This window comes from Molossus molossus, unplaced genomic scaffold (genome assembly GCF_014108415.1).
Source record: "Molossus molossus isolate mMolMol1 unplaced genomic scaffold, mMolMol1.p scaffold_m16_p_9, whole genome shotgun sequence".
NCBI classification, from domain to species: Eukaryota; Metazoa; Chordata; class Mammalia; order Chiroptera; family Molossidae; genus Molossus; species Molossus molossus.
The window spans coordinates 21,130,919-21,150,052 of record NW_023425403.1 but is presented as its reverse complement, the minus strand read 5'-3'; the positions used below and the strand labels follow the sequence as shown (position 1 = coordinate 21,150,052).

At 36.5% G+C, this 19,134-nt stretch overlaps 1 protein-coding gene across 12 annotated transcripts in view; it reads right to left on the bottom strand.

The window, feature by feature from the left end:
- Window positions 1-19,134, bottom strand: part of WRN (WRN RecQ like helicase) — a 131,069-nt gene that overhangs the window by 16,669 nt on the left and 95,266 nt on the right. For 10 of the 12 annotated variants that reach the window (XM_036249937.1, XM_036249938.1, XM_036249940.1 and 7 more), the window contains 6 exons: window positions 18,106-18,181; window positions 17,203-17,276; window positions 11,684-11,759; window positions 11,131-11,243; window positions 8,846-8,960; window positions 1,630-1,761 (listed from right to left, as the gene is read on the bottom strand). In XM_036249937.1, the coding sequence (XP_036105830.1) occupies window positions 1,630-1,761; window positions 8,846-8,960; window positions 11,131-11,243; window positions 11,684-11,759; window positions 17,203-17,276; window positions 18,106-18,181 (586 nt within the window). Of the gene's footprint in view, window positions 1-1,629; window positions 1,762-8,845; window positions 8,961-11,130; window positions 11,244-11,683; window positions 11,760-17,202; window positions 17,277-18,105; window positions 18,182-19,134 lie in introns of those variants that run through there. The other 2 variants (XM_036249939.1, XM_036249947.1) reach the window with 2 other exon arrangements.

Genomic DNA, 19,134 nt, shown 5'->3' with positions numbered 1-19,134 from the left:
CTCCTGGGAGGCAGAGATAATTAAACCATGATATTACACAATAATATACAACCAAATAATAGCAAAAGACATAAATGAAGATGTGTTACTCTTCATATTTTTTAACCATGAATATGTAATACAATACATAAAGCCTCATAGCTAGCTGAGGATTAGCATGCACTTTATTCAGAAAATTTGAAGGCTTCACCAAATTTTCTTAGAAACTATATTCAGTTATACCATACATATATGGTCAAATTATGCATATACAAGTATATTTAACATGTAAATTTAAGTTACTATTTAAATTCCTATTTATCATGTAATTTGTTTCAAAAACAGTACACTGGAATTATTTGGATTCCTGTGTACTGGCTTGTGTACTTTTAATTAAGGAATTTGACTATCTAATTAGAACATCTACTAAGTAATTAAGACTAGCTATGAACTATTTATTCTTATTTATATTGGACCTTAACCAGCATAAAAAGTGTGTAATGTGGCCTAGTGCATGAAGACACAGAATAGGAAAACCAGGTATTAGACCATATAGCTTGTTTTAAACCAATTTATTGTCAGAGAGGATAGGAATTCAAATTAGTTAAACTTAGCTGGAAGACTCATTCCGTCCCTATTCCATTAATATATATTCTCTATTTTGTACAGGGTGGGGCAAAAGTAGATTTGCAGTTGTTCATATAAAAAACAATACAATTAATAAATAATAGTACAAGAATAAACTCTGGCCCTGGCCAGTCTGGCTCAGGGTAAGAGCGTCAGCCTGCAGATAAAGGAGTTGCGGGTTTGGTTCCAACCAAGGGCACATACCTTGGTTGCGGTTTGGTCCCCAGCCCTGGTCGGGGTTGTGCGGGAGGCAACGAGTTGATGTGTGTCTCTCTCTCCCCCTTCATCCTTCCCTCCTTCCCACTTTATCTGAAGATAAATGGAAAAAAATATATATTCTCGAATGAGGATTAAAAAAAAAGAATAAATTCTGTGTCTCATGTACTCACAACTGTAAATCTACTTTTGCCCCGGCCTGTATACTTAAAAAAAAAATTCAACAGCCTTAAGGATTTATGCCAGAACAGTGAAAAAACATTAAATATGGCTATTTTTCATAGTAATTAGATTTATTTCAAAGAGTATCAGGAATGGTTAAAAAATAGAACAGAACTAGAGGATACAGAGTGAAAAGCAAGTTTAGTGAATATACAAGCATACATATATACACATTTATATGTTTGTTTTCACATCTTCCTTTTTTGTAACTTAATGTATCTTGGAGATGATTTCTTATACATATACTAATAGTTTTTAAACTATTAATCCGATTGTTAATGGTCTTAAAATATGGCTGCTCTAATATCGCTGAATATCCTATAAATATGTTTATCAGTACCTCTGACATCACTTCTATAACATAATCATGGTCAAATTTTATTTCCTGTTTTTACTTCATTGACAGAAGTAGGCTTAGCAGAAAAAGAAAATGGCATTCTGTTCTAAAATTAAATATAAGTAGAACAATATAAAATATTGTCAAATTAGAAGAAATTTACCCCACGTTGCAACTTTAATACTGAAAAGCTGATAAAACGTGTTTAGACAAATTTAAAATTCCTCTAACATGAACGGATCGCTTACCAAAGACATCCTCTTGTCTTGGAATAAGGAGTAGGTGATGGCCGCAGACTGTGAGAGTGGGCACTCTTTGTTTAAGGTCACCAGACTTTTCTTCTGTTCTTCTTGAGGTTTTGTACTTGAAAAGAGGTTTGTCTATAAAATTGTAAATGTAGCACAAATGATGAATAATAATATCAATATAATGGTAGAAAGAATATCGATATGATCAGTAGGCATTGCCGGGGGGGGGGGAGACACAAAACCTCTAAGGAACAGTTAAAAATTACCTTTTCATGAGAAGCTCAAAAAAGGGTTTTTGGATTTTGGTTATTTGTTTTAAATATTAATTTAAATAGGTAAGATAAGATTAGAGGGAATATGTTTTTAATAAAATATTTGTAATAATAGACATGTTGTAGAACTAGAAATTCCTAGTCTTCCCTTTAGCCAATAAAAAGAAAGAAAAACTGAACTACAATGTGGACCATTCTGCCTCTAAATATTGAGTCCCCTAACCTCCTGGAAGTGAATACTGAATGAACGAATAAAAATAATTAATATTCTTCTCTGGACAGTTTGGCTCAGCAGGGAGAGCACTGGCCCGAGGACCAAAAGGTCTCAGGTTCGATTCCCAGTCAAGGACATGTACCTGGGTTGCAAGTTCAATCCCTGGTCTGGTCAGGGGACAAGTGGGAGGAAACCAATTAGTGTGTCCCTTTCACATCAATGTTTCTCTCTCCATCCCTCCCTTCTTTCTACTCTATCTAAAAAACAAAATTCAATAAAAAAATATCCTTAGTCCTGGCCGGTGTGGCTCAGTGGCTGAGCATTGGCCCATGTGCCAGGAAGTTGCTGGTTCAATTCCCAGTCAGGGTACATGCCCAGGTCGTGGGACCAATCCCCAGTGAGGGGCATGCAGGATGTGGCCAATCGATGTTCTCTCTCCTCAATGTTTCTATCTCTTTCTCCCTCTCCCTTCCTTTGTCTCTAAAAAAATAAACAATAAAAAAATATATATCCTTGCATGAGGAATAATAAAAATAAAAATTAATATTCAAATTTAGGAACTATAACCACAAATTCTGCTAACATATCTTAAGGACAAAAATGCCATAACTACATATATATATATATATGTATATATATATATTTTTTAAAGATACATATAAATTATGGCCCTTTAACTTCCGGTCAAGATGGCAGCATAGGTAAACACGGTATTTGCCTCCTCCCACAATCGCTCAAAATGATAACTAAGCTACAGAACAACCATCATTCAAAACCACCTGAAATCAAGCTGAATGGAAGTCCTACAACTATGAAATTAAAGAAGCCACATCGAGACCGGTAGGAGAGGTGGAGGCATGGATGGGCTGGTCCCACACCCACATGTGTCTGGTAAAAATCAGGAGGACACCTCAGCTGGGAAGGTCCTCCCTGAGGACTGAGGGGTTCCCGTCCCACACCAGGCACCCAGCTCAGGGTTCTAGTGCCAGAAAGAGAATTCCCATAACTTCTGGCTGGAAAACCAGTGGAAACTGAGGCTGAAGGAGGCTGAGGCTTCTGGAGACCCAGGCAGTTCCTCTTAAAGGGCCTAGGCACAGACTTACTCAGACTTGCACCCTCCAGGCTCCAGCATGGGGAAGGCAGCTTGAAAGGCACCAGAGACATACAGGGAAGAACTGAGTTGTTTGGCATTGGGGCGAGAGCTGGAGAGGCAGCTTTCTTCCAGACAGATGTGCTGGTGGAGGCCTTTGTTCCTTTGGCAAGCCCTTCCCTGGGGCTGGCAGATGGGCTCCACATCTGGGACTCCAGCAACCTGGCTCACACTGTTTGTCTCACCCTGGTGATTCCCTGAGGCCCCGCCCCACCCAACTTTCAGGCCCAACCAAACTGTTTCCAGTGGCTTTACCATAGGATTGGCCTGTCTTGACTCCCATTTCAGATTTTCCTAAAATCTTTCAACAAGCAGCATCTGATCTCAGCGAGCCCCATACCTCTCCTTAAGTGTCCCCAGATCTGGCACTGGGAGCAGTCAAGCTTGGTTCACAACTTGGCCTTGCCTGGGTATCTCCAAGCCCAGCACAAGAAGCAGCCATCAGCAGATCACTTTGTAGCTTATGCCTGGTGGTCTGGGGTAGAACATAGGCAGTGGCTGACCTTGCCCCAGAGCCAGCACACCCAGTGGACAGTTTCAGACCACAGTGAAGCACCACTACCCAACCACCTCCACAAGCAACACATTCAATGAGTGGACTCAGTGAGTACCAGAGACCTGCTGAAGTCTTACTCCATGTGGTGAACCCCTGCACAGCTCCTCCTCCAAGGTAGTCAGAGGCCAGTGGTCAGTGGACACGGCCAGTCCTTGCAGCTGATCAGCCTGAGTAAATCCCTCCCATTGACAAGCCAACAGCAACCAAGACTCAATTACAACAGAAGGGTGTGTAGTCCACACGAGGTATGCACCTCGAGGGCCCAGCTGGGGTGATCAGGGAGGCTGTGCCACTGGACCCTAACAGGACACCTATCACAACAGACCACCCTCTGAAGCCTAGGAGTAATAGCAACTGTACTTAATACATATAAACAAACACAGGGAGGCGGCCAAAATGAGGAGACAAAGAAACATGTCCCAGATGAAAGAACAGAACAAAACTCCAGGACAGGAACTAAATAAAATGAAGATAAGCAATCTCCCAGCTGCAGAGTTCAAAATACTGGTTATAAAGATGCTCAATGAACTTAGTGAGGGCCTCAAGAGCATAAAAAAGGACCAGTCAGAAACAAAGGACGCACAGTCAGAAATGAAGGAGGCACTAACTAAAATAAAGAATAATTTACAGGGAATCAATAGTAGAGTAAGTAAAGCCAAGAAGCAAACCATCGATTTAAACTATAAGGAAGCAAAAAACACCCAGTCAGAACAGCAAAAAGAAAAAAGATTCCAATAAAATAAAGACAATATAAGGAGTCTCTGGAATAACTACAAGTGAACCAACATTCGCATCATGAGGGGGCCGGAAGGAGAGGAGAGAGAGCAAGAAATTAAAAACCTATTTGAAAAAATGACAGAAAACTTCCCTAACTTCATGAAGGAAACAGACATACAAGTCCAGGAAGCACAAAGAGTCTCAAACAAGATGAACCCAAAAAAGCCCACACCAAGACACATCATCATCAAAATGCAAAAGGTTAAAGACAGAGAGAATCTTAAGAGCAGTTAGTTACCTACAAGGGAGCTCCCATAAGATTGTCAGCTGATTATCAGCTGATTTCTCAAAAGAAACTTTGCAGGTCAGAAGGGAGTAGCAAGAAATATTCAAAGCGATGAAAAGCAAGAACCTACAACCAAGATTACTCTATCCTGCAAAGCTATCATTTGGAATTGATAGACATATAAAGAGTATCCCAGATAAGAAAAAGCTAAAGGAGTTCATCACCACCAAACCAGTTTAAAATGTTGAAGGGTCTTCTTGAAGAAGAAGATTCAAAATATGAACAATAAGATGCTGATAAATACATATCTATCAACAATTGAATCTACAAACAAAATGAGCAAGCAGAAGAGAAACAGACTCATGGATAAAGAGAAATTTTTGTTGGTTGCCAGATGGGAGGGGGGTTGAGCGAATGGGTGAAAAAGGTGAAGGGATTAAGAAGTACAAATTGGTTGTTAGACTGACAAACCTCAAAGGGAAGCGGGGAGGGGGGATGGGAAGCGATAAACCGAAGAACTTATATGCATATATGCATAACCAATGCACAGAGACAGTAGTGTGGGGAAGGCGGGAGAGGGGTGGGAGCGGGGAGGATGGGGTCAACAGGGACATCTGTAATATATTTAATGATAAAGATAAATTTTTTAAAAAAGAGTCAACCAATGAGTGCATAAATAAGTGCATCAACAATAACAAAAAACTATGGCTCTTGAAGTATTATGTAAAATTATTAAATATGATTCATTAAGATATTTAAAAGGAAAGAAAGGGAGAAATGATTAAAAATAAGATTCATGAAGAAATACTAGAATTTTTTTAAAGCCTGGAAAAAGTAAAGGCCAAGTGATAGTTATAATAGAATTATATGATATAGGATTCACATAGATATATAAATAGTTTTCTTCCAAATGCCAACTTTACCTTCCAAAACAGAAGAACCAATACTAAATTAAAATAATTAAATCCAACAGAACTTGGCTTATTGTAACCCACACTAGTCCACTGGTACCCCAAACAAAAAGTGAGTCCGCAGACTACTTCACAGATACCTGGTAAAACTAACTGCAGCTTGGTAAGCAGAGAGGCCAGACAACACCCTAAGACCTAAGGTCTCCAAGTTGTTTCTAGGCATCCCTAGATTTTCAAAGAAGAGCATTTTTTATTAAATGAAATTAAAGTGTTTTCCATCTGATACCTTAACACAGTCAAACTCGGCCTTAAATTTCTTGGGATGCCTAAAACCTAATTCCACTAGCCAGAGTCTTCAGGATTACAGCATAGTCTATACCTACAGTCAACAATGAGATACCTCTATACCAAGGTCTTAGAAATGTGACCACTGGGAGTTATACTAGCAAATACATATAGATTTTAGGATTTATGGGACAAAATCATATATCATCTGTAAATGTATATCTAAGAGGTTCAGGAACATCAAAATACTAGGTAAATTAATATGAGAGTAATAAGCTCAAGAAAGTAGCACTAGAATGTGATTCTACCAAGCAAAAAAAAATCTAATCAAATCATGTGCTATGTAGATGAAAGGCTATGTGAACAGAGAACAATCAATTATGGAAACATAAATAGGAAAGGCAGGAAAACAAAAGTAGGCAATGCCTATCCAAACGCTGTTCAGATGGGAAGTCTTAGCTAACTAGATTTGAATAATACCATGTCTTTGGCAAGTGGTGTGTAAGAATGCCTCAACCTGCCTTTGTTACTGAGAGACTACTTAAGACACTCTCAGAGTTTTCCTTCTTATATTCCAGGCTCATTAAACAACTTCCAGATAAGCCAGCTTCCCATATATCTTCTATAGAAGAGAACACACTGGTTGGTCAAGTGAAACTTTACAGTTGTATTTCTCACTATAAATAAATGAGTTTGCATTTTAATCTATATACATTTATATATACACACACATATGTAAAACCAAGTCCACAAAAAAGGATAATGAAAAATACAACTATTTTGTGACAAGACTTTTAAGATTGCAAGGATGAGGACTGAGCCTCTAGACTAGACCATGGCAAATGCCACAGTGTGGCTAGCCAGCTAGGCTTCCCCAGAAAATATGCATTCTGTCTTGATACACGTTTTCCTAAAAACTGAAATACATAGCTATTCTGAAGCTTTAAAATAGAAACAGAAATATATAACACCTGGCTATGTTTTATTTCAGTGTATTAACAGTTCACAACTCCAAATTCTTACCCTTAGGGTTACTTGATTGGAATTACATTTTGTGTTAATGTGAAAGTATAGTCTTGTTATTCTTCTGAAATATGCAAAATGAAATGCCAAAAAGGTTTAGAAAATACCTTTTTTTTGCCTTGGGTCAGATAATTCAAATTCTAAAATTGGGTACCATATATATGATAATGTGATATAGATGAAAAAGTCAAACAGAAACATTTCTATTTTTCACCAAGGAGTAAACTAATATTCAACTAATATAATTTTTCATTAAAATTCCTAAATTATATAATATGAATATAAAAATTTAATTTCCCAAATAGAAGCTCATCAATATTCTTCCTCATGTATTTATACATAATATAATGAACCGTAAAAATAAATAACCTAATCAAAGTTATTCCAATATTATTCATCAAGAGACTAGGCTCTTTAACTTTTTTAATTACTTTGTTACAGGTTTCATTATGACTACAGAATGTTGTTTCTATATACTTTTTATGTATAGTTAAAAAAAGAGTTGTCTATCTCTTTTCGGGATTTCTTAAGTATTTGCCAACTATGAATTCATCTTTGGAGGGGCTGACATTTTTAAAAACACTGTAACTTTCATAAAATGCATTTCTACAAAGTGATTTTAACTTATTTTTCCTAAAAGGCCATCTTAATGGGTTTAATACTCATGTCCTCATACTTATAACTTTTGATTTACATTATGACAGTATTTAAGTTTTGCTTCAAAATTTGAAGTAAATATATTAAAAGCTTAATGAAAGTGATGAATAACAAAGCTGACTTAATAAACACTAACATTTACTAATTTTTTTCTTCAGAAAATAGTTTCAATTTCTATAATAGTGCAGGCATGGTTCCTAACCACCAGAAATTAACAGGCATTTTTTTTCTATCCAGAAGGTTCAAAAGAATTTTATACCTATCCTTTGGAGTGTTAACCACCCCCCACACACTTTAACTTATTCTTCTGAAGAGGGTCTGGGGGGATAATTCTTTCATTACTAAATAAAACCACTAATTCATGAATGAAGATCCTACCATCAAATGTCCAAAGAGAAAACTCATTCAATTACCACTGGTATGGTATTCTTTATCAAATTGTTTAAAAATATCCAATGTGAAATATAAGAAATTTTCACATAATGTCTTGTACAAGCATATGAAAAGAAAAATTAAAGTTACCAAAGACAGATGAAAAGAAAAATTAAAAGAGGGATATGTGACATCCAAAAGGCAGAAGGGTTTTCTACTTATAGTTAGAGAATGCTTTCTAAAGTGGAATCCAGTCATTTTCTGTGCCGGAGCCTGCAAGTGGAGTTATATGGGTGGAGCAAGAAGAAATGAAAGGATACGAAGAAAGCACTATTAAGATGGAGAGAATACCATGAAACCTCCTTAATATCAAAAGACAGCTCAACTGGAAGGGGAAGGTAATCAGGGAATACAACAATAGTAAGAAAAACAGTGGCTGGGCCCCTTACCAACTGATAGCAAGGATAACTTGTATCTATATTTGAAGGTAAAATAATATATCAACCTAAAATAGAGCACTAATTCAAATTTAAAACCTCCAACAAAATAAAAGACATGAATAGCTGGGATAACTACTTTAGTTATCATCTGAAAGATTAGGTAACTAACATGTTTTTATTAACTGACTTACTGTAGACACAATCTGAATTCATTCTCCAAGTATCTGGTATGGAAATGAAAATAAAAGGAGGAAATGTTGCATCTGAAGGGTGTTTCTGAAATCGTCAAAAATGTTTATTCTTTCAGAGCTCCTATAAACTACAGTATTTTACCTGAACACTATTTATTTGACAGAAATGTTTGATGACTTCCAACAGAGGGGCCAACATAGTAGCTTTGCCTTCAGAAACACCATCGATCCTTTTCACATTTTCAACTGTAGTAGGTCTGTCATTAAAAAAAAAAAAACTAAGTCAATAAATCACTGAAACATTATCATTCCAGCAACATGGTTGATATTTAGATGTTTTAGCAATTTATGAATAAAACCACCACCACAGTACCAATTGGTGAATAGGCCATTATAAATAGGCTAATGTTCTACTCTATTACTGATCTTACCACTATTATTATTTGTATAGATATGAAAAGAAAAACTATGAGGTACTAACTGAGGAAAACTAAGAGGCTAAGAAACTCAGAAAATCTCATGCAGTATTTATGAAGTGTTTACCTGTTACAATAAACCTATCTACTTTAGTCTTTAAACTCAATATTTCTAATTGTATCCAATACCTAAGAGACTGTATGTCTTCTTTCTAAAAATATGCCAGTCTAATGATTTACTCCAGTAAATATCTTCACTGAATATTAGTATGGTCTTTGAATATCTATTTTTAATAAAATAGTTATCAGTACTATATAATATTAGAAAATTCTACACCAATAAAACATCTCTTGGATGAAATTTAGTGACATAAATAATTTTTTTATTTTTCAATTACAGCTGACATACATTATTATACTAGTTTCAGTTGTGCAACATAATGATTAGACATTTATATACCTACAAAGTGATCACTGATAAATCTAGTATCCATCTGACACCATACATAGTTAACACAATATTATTGACTTCATTCTCTATGCTCTACTTTACATCCCCATGACTATTCTGTAACAACAATTTTTTAAAAGGAGGCATAAAAGACAACTATCCTTTGGAAATAATTCCATTTAAATATTTACTGGCCACATAGTATTTAGTAGACATTGTGATAGGTGCTTTGAAAGACATAAAAGACCCTGGCTGGTTTGGCTCAGCAGTTAGAGCATTAGCTGAGTCGCAGGTTCGATTCCGGTCAAGCACATGAACCTTGGTTGCAGTTTGGTCCCCGGCCCTGGTCGGGGTCAGGCGGGAGGCAACCAATCAATGTGTCTCTCTCACATTGATGTTTCTCCCTCTCTCTATCTCTTCCTCCCACTCTGTCTGAAAATAAATGGAAAAACATCCTCAGGTGAGGATTTTTTTAAAAAAAGAAAGACACGAAAGGATAAGGAACATATTGTTACGCACAGGGTTTAAAATCTAGATGATATAACATATGCATGTCACAAATAAAAAAATAAATAAAGCATTGTGTGATAAGTGGCATAGAAGCATCTTGAAAATGTATAGTTAGAAATCCTTTATGAATCTCAGAGAGAGGAATTACTTTACTAATATGAACATGGAAGACTTCATGGAGAAAATAATAATAAAGCCAGATTTTGAAGAATTTCCTAACAGAAGTGTTGAGGAATCAAGGAAACTAAAAGGCAGAAGCACCATTGTATATAAGTATATGGAAGTTGAAAAGGGGTCTTCAACAAATGGTAAAAAAAACCCCACCACTTAGGCTTCTGTGACTCAGATGGAAAAGTAGGTTTAAGTCCATAATGGAGGGCCTTGAGTTGTAAGCTAAAGAAATTAACATAGTGGGAAACTAGTTAAGCAGAAGTACACATGACAGAGATGAATTTGGTAGTCATATATCAGATGAAACAGAGAGCGAGAGGGCTAAGGAAAGAGTAACTAACTAGTTAAAAGGCTTTTGCAACAGTCCAAGGTGATATGAACAAACACGGTGATACTAAAACGAGGGAGGAAGGCAGAGACAGACACACAAGAAACATTTAAATGAAAAGGTCTAAAAACTATTTAAATTAGAGTAACAAGGGGACATAGGTTAGAAGAGTGAAAATAATATCAGAGGTTTAAACATGCATGATTAGGATCATCATGGTATGACTAACAAAAACAAGGAATTCAGAAAGAAGAGTGTTGGTATTTGCATGAAAGCCACGGATAGAGTGTTGGTGGATTATGACAGATTGTTTATGCACTGAATCTGATGGCTGGAAGCAGCTGGTTCTCATTCACGGAGAAACATGGGACCAAAGCTCAGTGAGGCGATCACTGGTAGCACGTGGAAGATCTGGAAGTCACCAAGAGATGTGACCGATGTCATATGCGACAGACATTTGGAGCCACAGACATTGTCACTTAAGATATGTTTTACAAATCTATTAGGTGAGAAGAAAATTAAGTTAGAACATCAGCAAATAGATAGTTTACCTCATTTTGGCCATATCCACCAGTATCTTATTTGTTGCCAGAAGAGCTGGAGGAATATCCAATTTACTGGCATGTTTCTGCCTAGCGTCCAGCAGTTTGCCATATAATGCAGTCTGAACAAAGAACAAAGAAACAACTCAGTATTTTTTAAAATGTACTTAGAAAAATCCAGTCTTTCATTTTTAGAGCTTCAGGTATTACATTTTCCCTTAGGATGAAAAATAAACTGAACTCTATCTCAGACTCTTAACTAAAGAACAATTTCTAAAATGCTGGCAACAGAATTTTAAGCATGCACAGAATCCTAACTATCCTCTCAAAAACGAACTGCCTTTTGTCCGGCTGATGTGGCTCAGTGGTGCAGCGTCATCCCATGCACCAAGAGGTCTCTGGTTCCATTCCCAGATAGGGTACACACTCGGATTGTGGGCTCGATCCAGTGGGGGGCATGCAGGAGGCAGCTGATCAATGTTTCTCTCTCTCCCTTCCTATCTTAAAATCAATAAAAACATATATTTTTTAAAAACTTACTGCCGTTTTACAAAAGTCATACCTGAGTCTCCAGCTCTTGAGCTGACATAACAGGTTCTGAAGACTTGCAAGATTTTCCTGGTGATTGCACCACAATGCTAAAATAGTTCAAAGAAAATAAATAATAAAAGCTTTTCTTTCTCCAAGTTCATTTATTATTTTACCCCAAAATGAGAATATCTTTCCAAGTCTTATACTAACTTATTCTTCCCAATACCAGTAAAGTAACTGTTACTTATATGAGAGCCTATACTTAAAACATTTGGGGTCAAACACATTCATTACAATGGTAAAGTTAAAATTGTAATCTGGGTTCATCAAAAAATTGGTGTACTTAAGAGCAACATTTGCCCCATCTTCCTCCTCAGCCAAATGCTTCGAAGGAAAATACTCCTTATCTATACAGAAGTAAGATAACATTTCTTTTTAGCCAAGAGGGATACAATCTATGACTCTTTGCTGTGATATCACTAATCTTTGGATGGTGGGGAACATCAGCACAAAATTAATCAAATTATTCACAATATTCTTCAAAATCAAACAAACAAAAGTAAACCAAAGAACTAATTTTGCTTTTGACTCCTAAAAAGAAGGATATATAACACCCCATTAGCAAACAACATATGGAAAGTACTAGGCAGCAAACTAGATAGAAAATCAATTTCTACAAGTAATGTATCTCATTGATTAACTATAAAGGGAAAAGTTATAAACATGAGATTATATAGAATAGTTTATATGAAAGATGCCAAATTTAAATAAATTCCTGCTTTTGGGGAGAACATGTTTGCCATTTAAGAACGGTTTATAAATCTCTCTGTTGTAAGAATTCAAAACCTACATGTACAAGGAAGATTTCATTTTCACAATTATCAAATCCTATCACTAAAATTAAATAGATTTGACTCCAAGGAAAGATAACTGCAGTGCAAAAAATTAGGCATATCAGGTTACTCAAGACAAGACAATTATAAATTTGTTTTAAATAATATAATTATATTAACCTTCATCTTATCATTTATGGAAATCTTTATAATAATGCACTATTTGCAAAAATGGCATTTTAAATCATTTCACAAATAAATTTTATTATCATATATACTGGCAAAATTCTGGGTAACATGTCCCTGAAGCAGAAATACATGTGGAAAAGGTTAAATAAAAAATATTTTACCTATGAATACTATTACAAGTACAAAGAAGAAAAGTTCAAAGTAACTATAATGAGTATCATCAAAGAGGTAAGTGGAGATATTGTATCCATGAAACAAGAAAAGACTGCTATATATTAAAAAAAGAAGAGAGCAAGAAATCATTTGTAAAAAGTGGAAATGTAATCATTAAAATTAAAACTTCATTAGATGGGAAGGGATATAAAGTCAAGGAACTCTCCAAGAGAGTATACAAACACAAAGAGTTTGAAAATTCGGAGAAAAGAAAAATTAATGACAGGAAAACTAAAAATCAAGCAAAGAAAACAAAAAATACAATTATTATCATTAAGGAAAATTAAGTTAGTGGTGGCCATAACAACGCAGTTTGGCTTAGTAATATTTGAGTGGATATAACAATATAAAAACAAGTTATTAATGTGACCAAAACCTGAAATATAACTATGTTGGGAAGGGGATTGAAAGGGGAAAAAAGGGAAGAGGATATGGGAGATACACCCTATTCTACCATTATGGGGTGTCAACAGAAAATTTCTAAAACTGTTAAGTCAAAAAATAGTAATATGAGCATGTCACTTAGAAATACAGTGGCAGTCCTGGCCGGTTTGGCTCAGCAGTTGGAGCATTGACCTGCGGACCAGAGAGTCCTGGGTTCGGTTCCCGCTAGGGGCATATACCAAAAAAAAAAAAAGAAGAAGAAAAAGAAATACAGTGGCAAATGCCCTGGCAGGTTTGGCTCATCGGTTAGAGCGTTGGCCCGAGGTTTGATTCTGGTCAAGGGCACACACCTCTGTTGTAGTTCGTCCCTAGCCCTGGTCGGGTTGTGCGAGAATGCAACCAGTCAACGTGTCTCTTTCGCATCAATGTTTCTTTCTTTCTCTCTTTTTCTCTCTCCTTCTCTCTCTCTCTCTCTCTTTCTCTCTCTCTCTCTCTCTCTCTCCCTCCCTCCCTCCCTCTCTCTCTCCTCCTCTCCCTCTCTCTCACTCTATCTGAAGATAAATGAAAAAATATCCTCAGGTGAAGATCTAAAAAAAAAAAAGAAAGCAATATGGTGGCAAATACCAAAGAAACGAGCTGGAATATTTGATAGGGACTACTTCTATAGAACAGAACAAAGTGGGTTTGGGAAGAGTGTGAACTGGTATACTTTGTTATGTCTTTGGGTACCAATTGACTTTAAAACCATGTACATGTATTATTTTAATGAAAATAAACTTTAAAATAATAGTTATTGCCCTGGCCAGTGTGGCTTAATGGTTAGAGCATCTGCCCACTCACTGAAAGGTCAAGGGTTTGATTCCCAGTCAAGGGCACGTCCCTAGGTTGCAGGTTCAATCTCTGGCCCCAGTTGGGGTGCATGCAGGAGGCAACCAATCAATGTGTGTCTCTCACATCGATATCTCCCCCTATCTATCTCCCTCCCTTCTACACTCTCTAAAAATTAATGGAAAAAATATCCTCAGGTGAGGGTTAACAAAAATAATAAAATAAAATAATAGTTATTGATAGGTAAGCATCTTTCTCATTTCTGTATACTAAGCTTATATATTAAAATTAATTTCTGGACCACTCAACAGGTACCTCAAACTCAGTGTGTCTATCACTAAACTCCTAATTTTAACCTCATTCCCTAAACATCCAACTCCTCAAGCCTATGTTCCTCTTATATTACCCACTGAATATAATGAATAGAATTACTCACTGAATAGAAGTTTCTGCCAAGGCAGAAACTTAAGGGTTATGTTCAAAAACTCCATTTTCCTCAACCCACCTATCTTTGCAATCACTGAGTCCTAACAAATCTCTCCTATACCTGTCTATTTTTTTTTTTTTTAATCCTCACCCGAGGACATTTTTCCATTTTTTGTACAATTAGAGTGGGAGGGGGAGAGAGGAAGAGAGAGAGAGAGAGAAACATCGATGTGAAAGGGACACATCGAGTGGCTGCCACCCGCACGACCAACCAGGGCCGGGGACAAACTGCAACCGAAGTACGTGCCCTTAGCGGGAACCGAACCCGGGTCTCTCCGGACCACAGGCCTACGCTCTAACCGCTGAGCCAAACCGACCAGGGCTCTCCTACCTGTCTTATAAGTCTATTTCTCTCCATGCCACTGCCATTTCCCTTGTGTGAGCAACCGTCACCTCTTACAAATGCTACTGCAACAGCCTCCTAACCTGTGTCTCTACCACCCTGATCACCCTGCAGTCCATCCCCTCCACTCCCAGTCACCAATCAAGGGCTTGCTTGCTAGGGCACACAAGCCAAATCTGTGTGTTCTGGTAAAGCTTGTAAGCTAAGAATGGTCTTTTACATTTTTAAGCAGTTAAAAAAAATCAAAAGAACATTCTGTGATGTGAAAATTATATGAAATTCAAATTTCAGTGTCCATAAATACAGTTTTATTGGAACATAGCTATACTTATTCATTTTCATATCATCTATGGCTCTGTGAGGCCACAATGGTGAAGTTGGGTAGTTGACACAGATACCACATGGCTCTCAAAACCTAAAATATTTACTATCGGACCCTTTACAGAAAATGTCTGCCAACCCTGTTCTCAAACATATATTTGATCAGGTCAGTTTTACTTAAAACCCTTCCTTGGCTCCCAACTGCCTTTGTGACCAGCTGGAGTGCTTGAAAGGACGTGGATATTCTGGGCCCTATTTAATTCTCCGGTGTTGCCCTGGCCGGTTTGGCTCAGCGGTTAAAGCGTCGGCCTGTGGTCCTGAGAGACCCGGGTTCGGTTCCCACTAAGGGCACATACCTCGGTTGCAGTTTGTCCCCGGCTCTGGTCAGTCGTGCGGGTGGCAGCCACTCGATGTGTTCCTTTCACATCAATGTTTCTCTCTCTCTCTCTCTTCCTCTCTCCCCCTCCCACTCTAATTGTACAAAAAATGGAAAAATCTCCTCGGGTGAGGATTGATTAAATAAACAAACAAATCAATCAATCAATCAATCAATCAATCAATCAATCAATCTCCGGTGTTAACTTTTACCACTCCCTTGGTTCCCTCTCCAGGGAATCGCCAGCATCCTGTTGAGTTCCTGTCATGTCATACCCTCTCTTGCTTTCAGGTTTTCGTATATGGGCCATTCCTCTACTTAGAAAACTTCTCCTCACTTCACCTAACTTCTGAGTAAGTCTACGTGTAACTTCCAAAATCTGTTTCAAAGTGTTAACACTTTGAATGGTAGGTTGATGCTCCCTCACCTGTGCATCCCACTAGAGTACAAACTGGGAGGACAAGTGGCTATGTCTCTATTATTCCCCACTGAATCCCAGGGTCTGGTAAAAACACAGTGAATGTTTGAATGAAGAACTGCTTCAGCACACTGAATGAATATGTTGTTTTGTACTCCTTGAACCTTTGTTTATACAAAACATAATAATCACATACTACATATCCAAACAAAAAGAAACTGTTTGGATGGAAGACTGGTATTATGATAAATGTTTCTGTTGGATCAAAGTAGTATTATCTATCTAAGAGAGCAAATCATTAGAAAAACGACTATTAAAGCACATTAACTTATTTTAATCTAATATGTATGTAAACTTGGTCCATCGAATTTGCATATAGGTCCTAACAAGGTTTTCAAATTCTCCATCTTAAGACCTGTCATTTTGTATTTTCTCCATACTTTTTGACTCAGCAAGTCAAATATTAAACTCAAAAGTACAATATAGGGGTTGGCAAAAGTAGGTTTGCAATTGTTCGTATGGAAAATAATACAATCATTAATCAACAATAAACTCTGTGTTTTTCATACTCACAACTGTACACCTACTTTGCCCACACCTGTAGTACATTACCTTTATTCTCTACCAACTCTAATACCTACCATTTTATGTTGCCACAAAATCTTTTTTAAATGTGAGTGAATATGTATTTCATACAAATACAATTAATTAGTGTTTAGATGAGAATATTTCATACAAATACAAGTATTTAGATGCTAGAGGTTGATAAATATAGATGTGAAAGTCAGCTCTGTCATTAGCTATATGCTGTTGAGCAAGTCAGCTAACTTCTTAACCGTTGGTAATCTTCAACTATAACATGAAGATAAATAGTAGCTAAATCATAGGTTGTTATAAGAATTAAATGAGCTATTACATATAAAATGCTAAGCACTTAGCATAGAGTATGGAAAACAATAATACCCAGAAGTATTAGCTATTATATTAATATTACTACTATCATTTCATAGGTCTGCTTTAACAATTATAACACTGGAAGTTTTTGCTTTACTTCCTTCTGCCAGTGAAATGGCTGAACAGCTGCTAGGCCTTTCTCTTTTTATGAAAGAAGGAAAGAGTTGATAAAGTACGTATAGAAAATAAAAATTTTTAACTGTACCTTTTTGTAGGAATGTTACTCCCAGAAGACATTTTATCAAATGCTTTGTAGGAATACATCTTCTCCAAGTGAGACTGATTTAAAACATAGAGAAGTCCATTTTTTTAAATTAGAAGTTTCAAAAAAACTTTTAAATATGAAGAAAATAAGATACAATACCTCACAATGACAACTTTTCCTCTGACTAACCAAGTTATCAAATAAATTACCTGAAAATGAGCTCTTGAATTACTAACTTCTAGGGTTCTATAAGCAGTTAGAAATGCAACATAATGTTCCATTCCTCCCAAATCTATAGAAAAATATATGATCAAAATAATTCTTTGAGACATAGCAAAAGCCTAAGTTTAAAAAAATGATTAAATTACATTCTGCATTAGTTCAATCAAGCATAAAAAGTTTAATTCAGCAGATATTTTCTATTACCCCAGTGTTCTAATTAGCTGAAGTCTGCTTGTGGGTAAGTATTTAATCTGTAATAGTTACCTAAGATTCAAAAACAAAGCAAGAATGTGTGTGTGTGTGTGTGTGTGTGTGTGTAATTTTAATGATATAATTTAGAAATCAGACTTATTTTTCTATCCACTATAAGTATCATAACATGTAAAGAAAACTCCAAGCCAAAGGAGTTATGAAAGATGTTTAAAAGAATCAGTGTGTTACTTTCTCAAATACTTCTAACTGTCCTATTAACCCCAGAAATCATACACTGCACATTTTATTCTGTTCATATTACTTCTCTTTCTAAATGTTATTTATTTATTTATTTATTTACTTATTTATATAAATATATGGCATGCCCCTCTTTAACTGGAGGGGAATTAAAATGTAAAGTTTTAACACAGAAGTTACATCAATAAAAAAAATGAAATAAATAAGAACCACCTCCTCAATAAAACAAACCTTCTTCTCCGCAGTGAATCCAACTGACCCTTGCTGAGGGGAATGCTGTTCAGTGCCTGCAGACCCAGTTTTAGAACTAAAAAATAATAGTTAAATTATTGCCAATGTTAAAATGTAATTATCTAATGTGTGAATCATCCTAGCTCCATGCTCAGAAAGGCAGATGAGATTACTTTTAGAACCAATGATTTTTAAAATTGATTTTTTTTTCCCCAGAAAAAGCTCTGGGGTATTTTAAGCTTTTTATAATCAAATGCACAACACAGTGGTTATAGTTAACAATACTATATTATCACTTGGAAGTTGTTAACAGACTAGATCTTAATTTTTCTCAACACAAAAAATAATAAGCCCGGGCCTAGTGGCTCAGTTGGTTGGAGCATTATCCTGTGCACCAAAAAGTTGCGGGTTCAATTCCCAGTCAAGGAACATACCTTGGTTTCGGTTTGATCCCAGATTAGGGCATGTACAGGAGGCAACCGATCAATGTTTTTCTCTCACATGACGTCTGTCTGTCTCTCTCTGTCTCCCTTCCTCTCTATCTAAAATCAATAAATATATCCTTGGGTGAGGATAAAAAAAAAAGAATAATTATGTGACCTTATAAACAAAGGTATCAGCCCTGGCCGGTTTGGCTCAGCGGTTGGAGCATTGGCCTACAGAAGAGAATCCTGGGTTCGGCTTCCACTAGGGCAGTGGTTCTCCACCTTCCTAACGCCACAACTCTTTAATACAGCTCCTTATGTTGTGGTGACCCCCAACCATAAAATTATTTTTGTTGCTACTTCATAACTGTAATTTTGCTACTGTTATGTCTTAGGTGACCCTTGTGAAAGGGTCGTTTGACCCCCAAAGGGGTCATGACCCACAGGTTGAGAACTGTGCTGCGCTAGGGGCACGTACCTCCTCAAAAAAAGAGAAAGGTATCAGCTAAGGCTACTGTGATAATCATATTATAATAGATAAATGTATCAAACCAAAACGTTGTACACTTCATACTTAAACAATGTTATGTCAATTATATGCCAA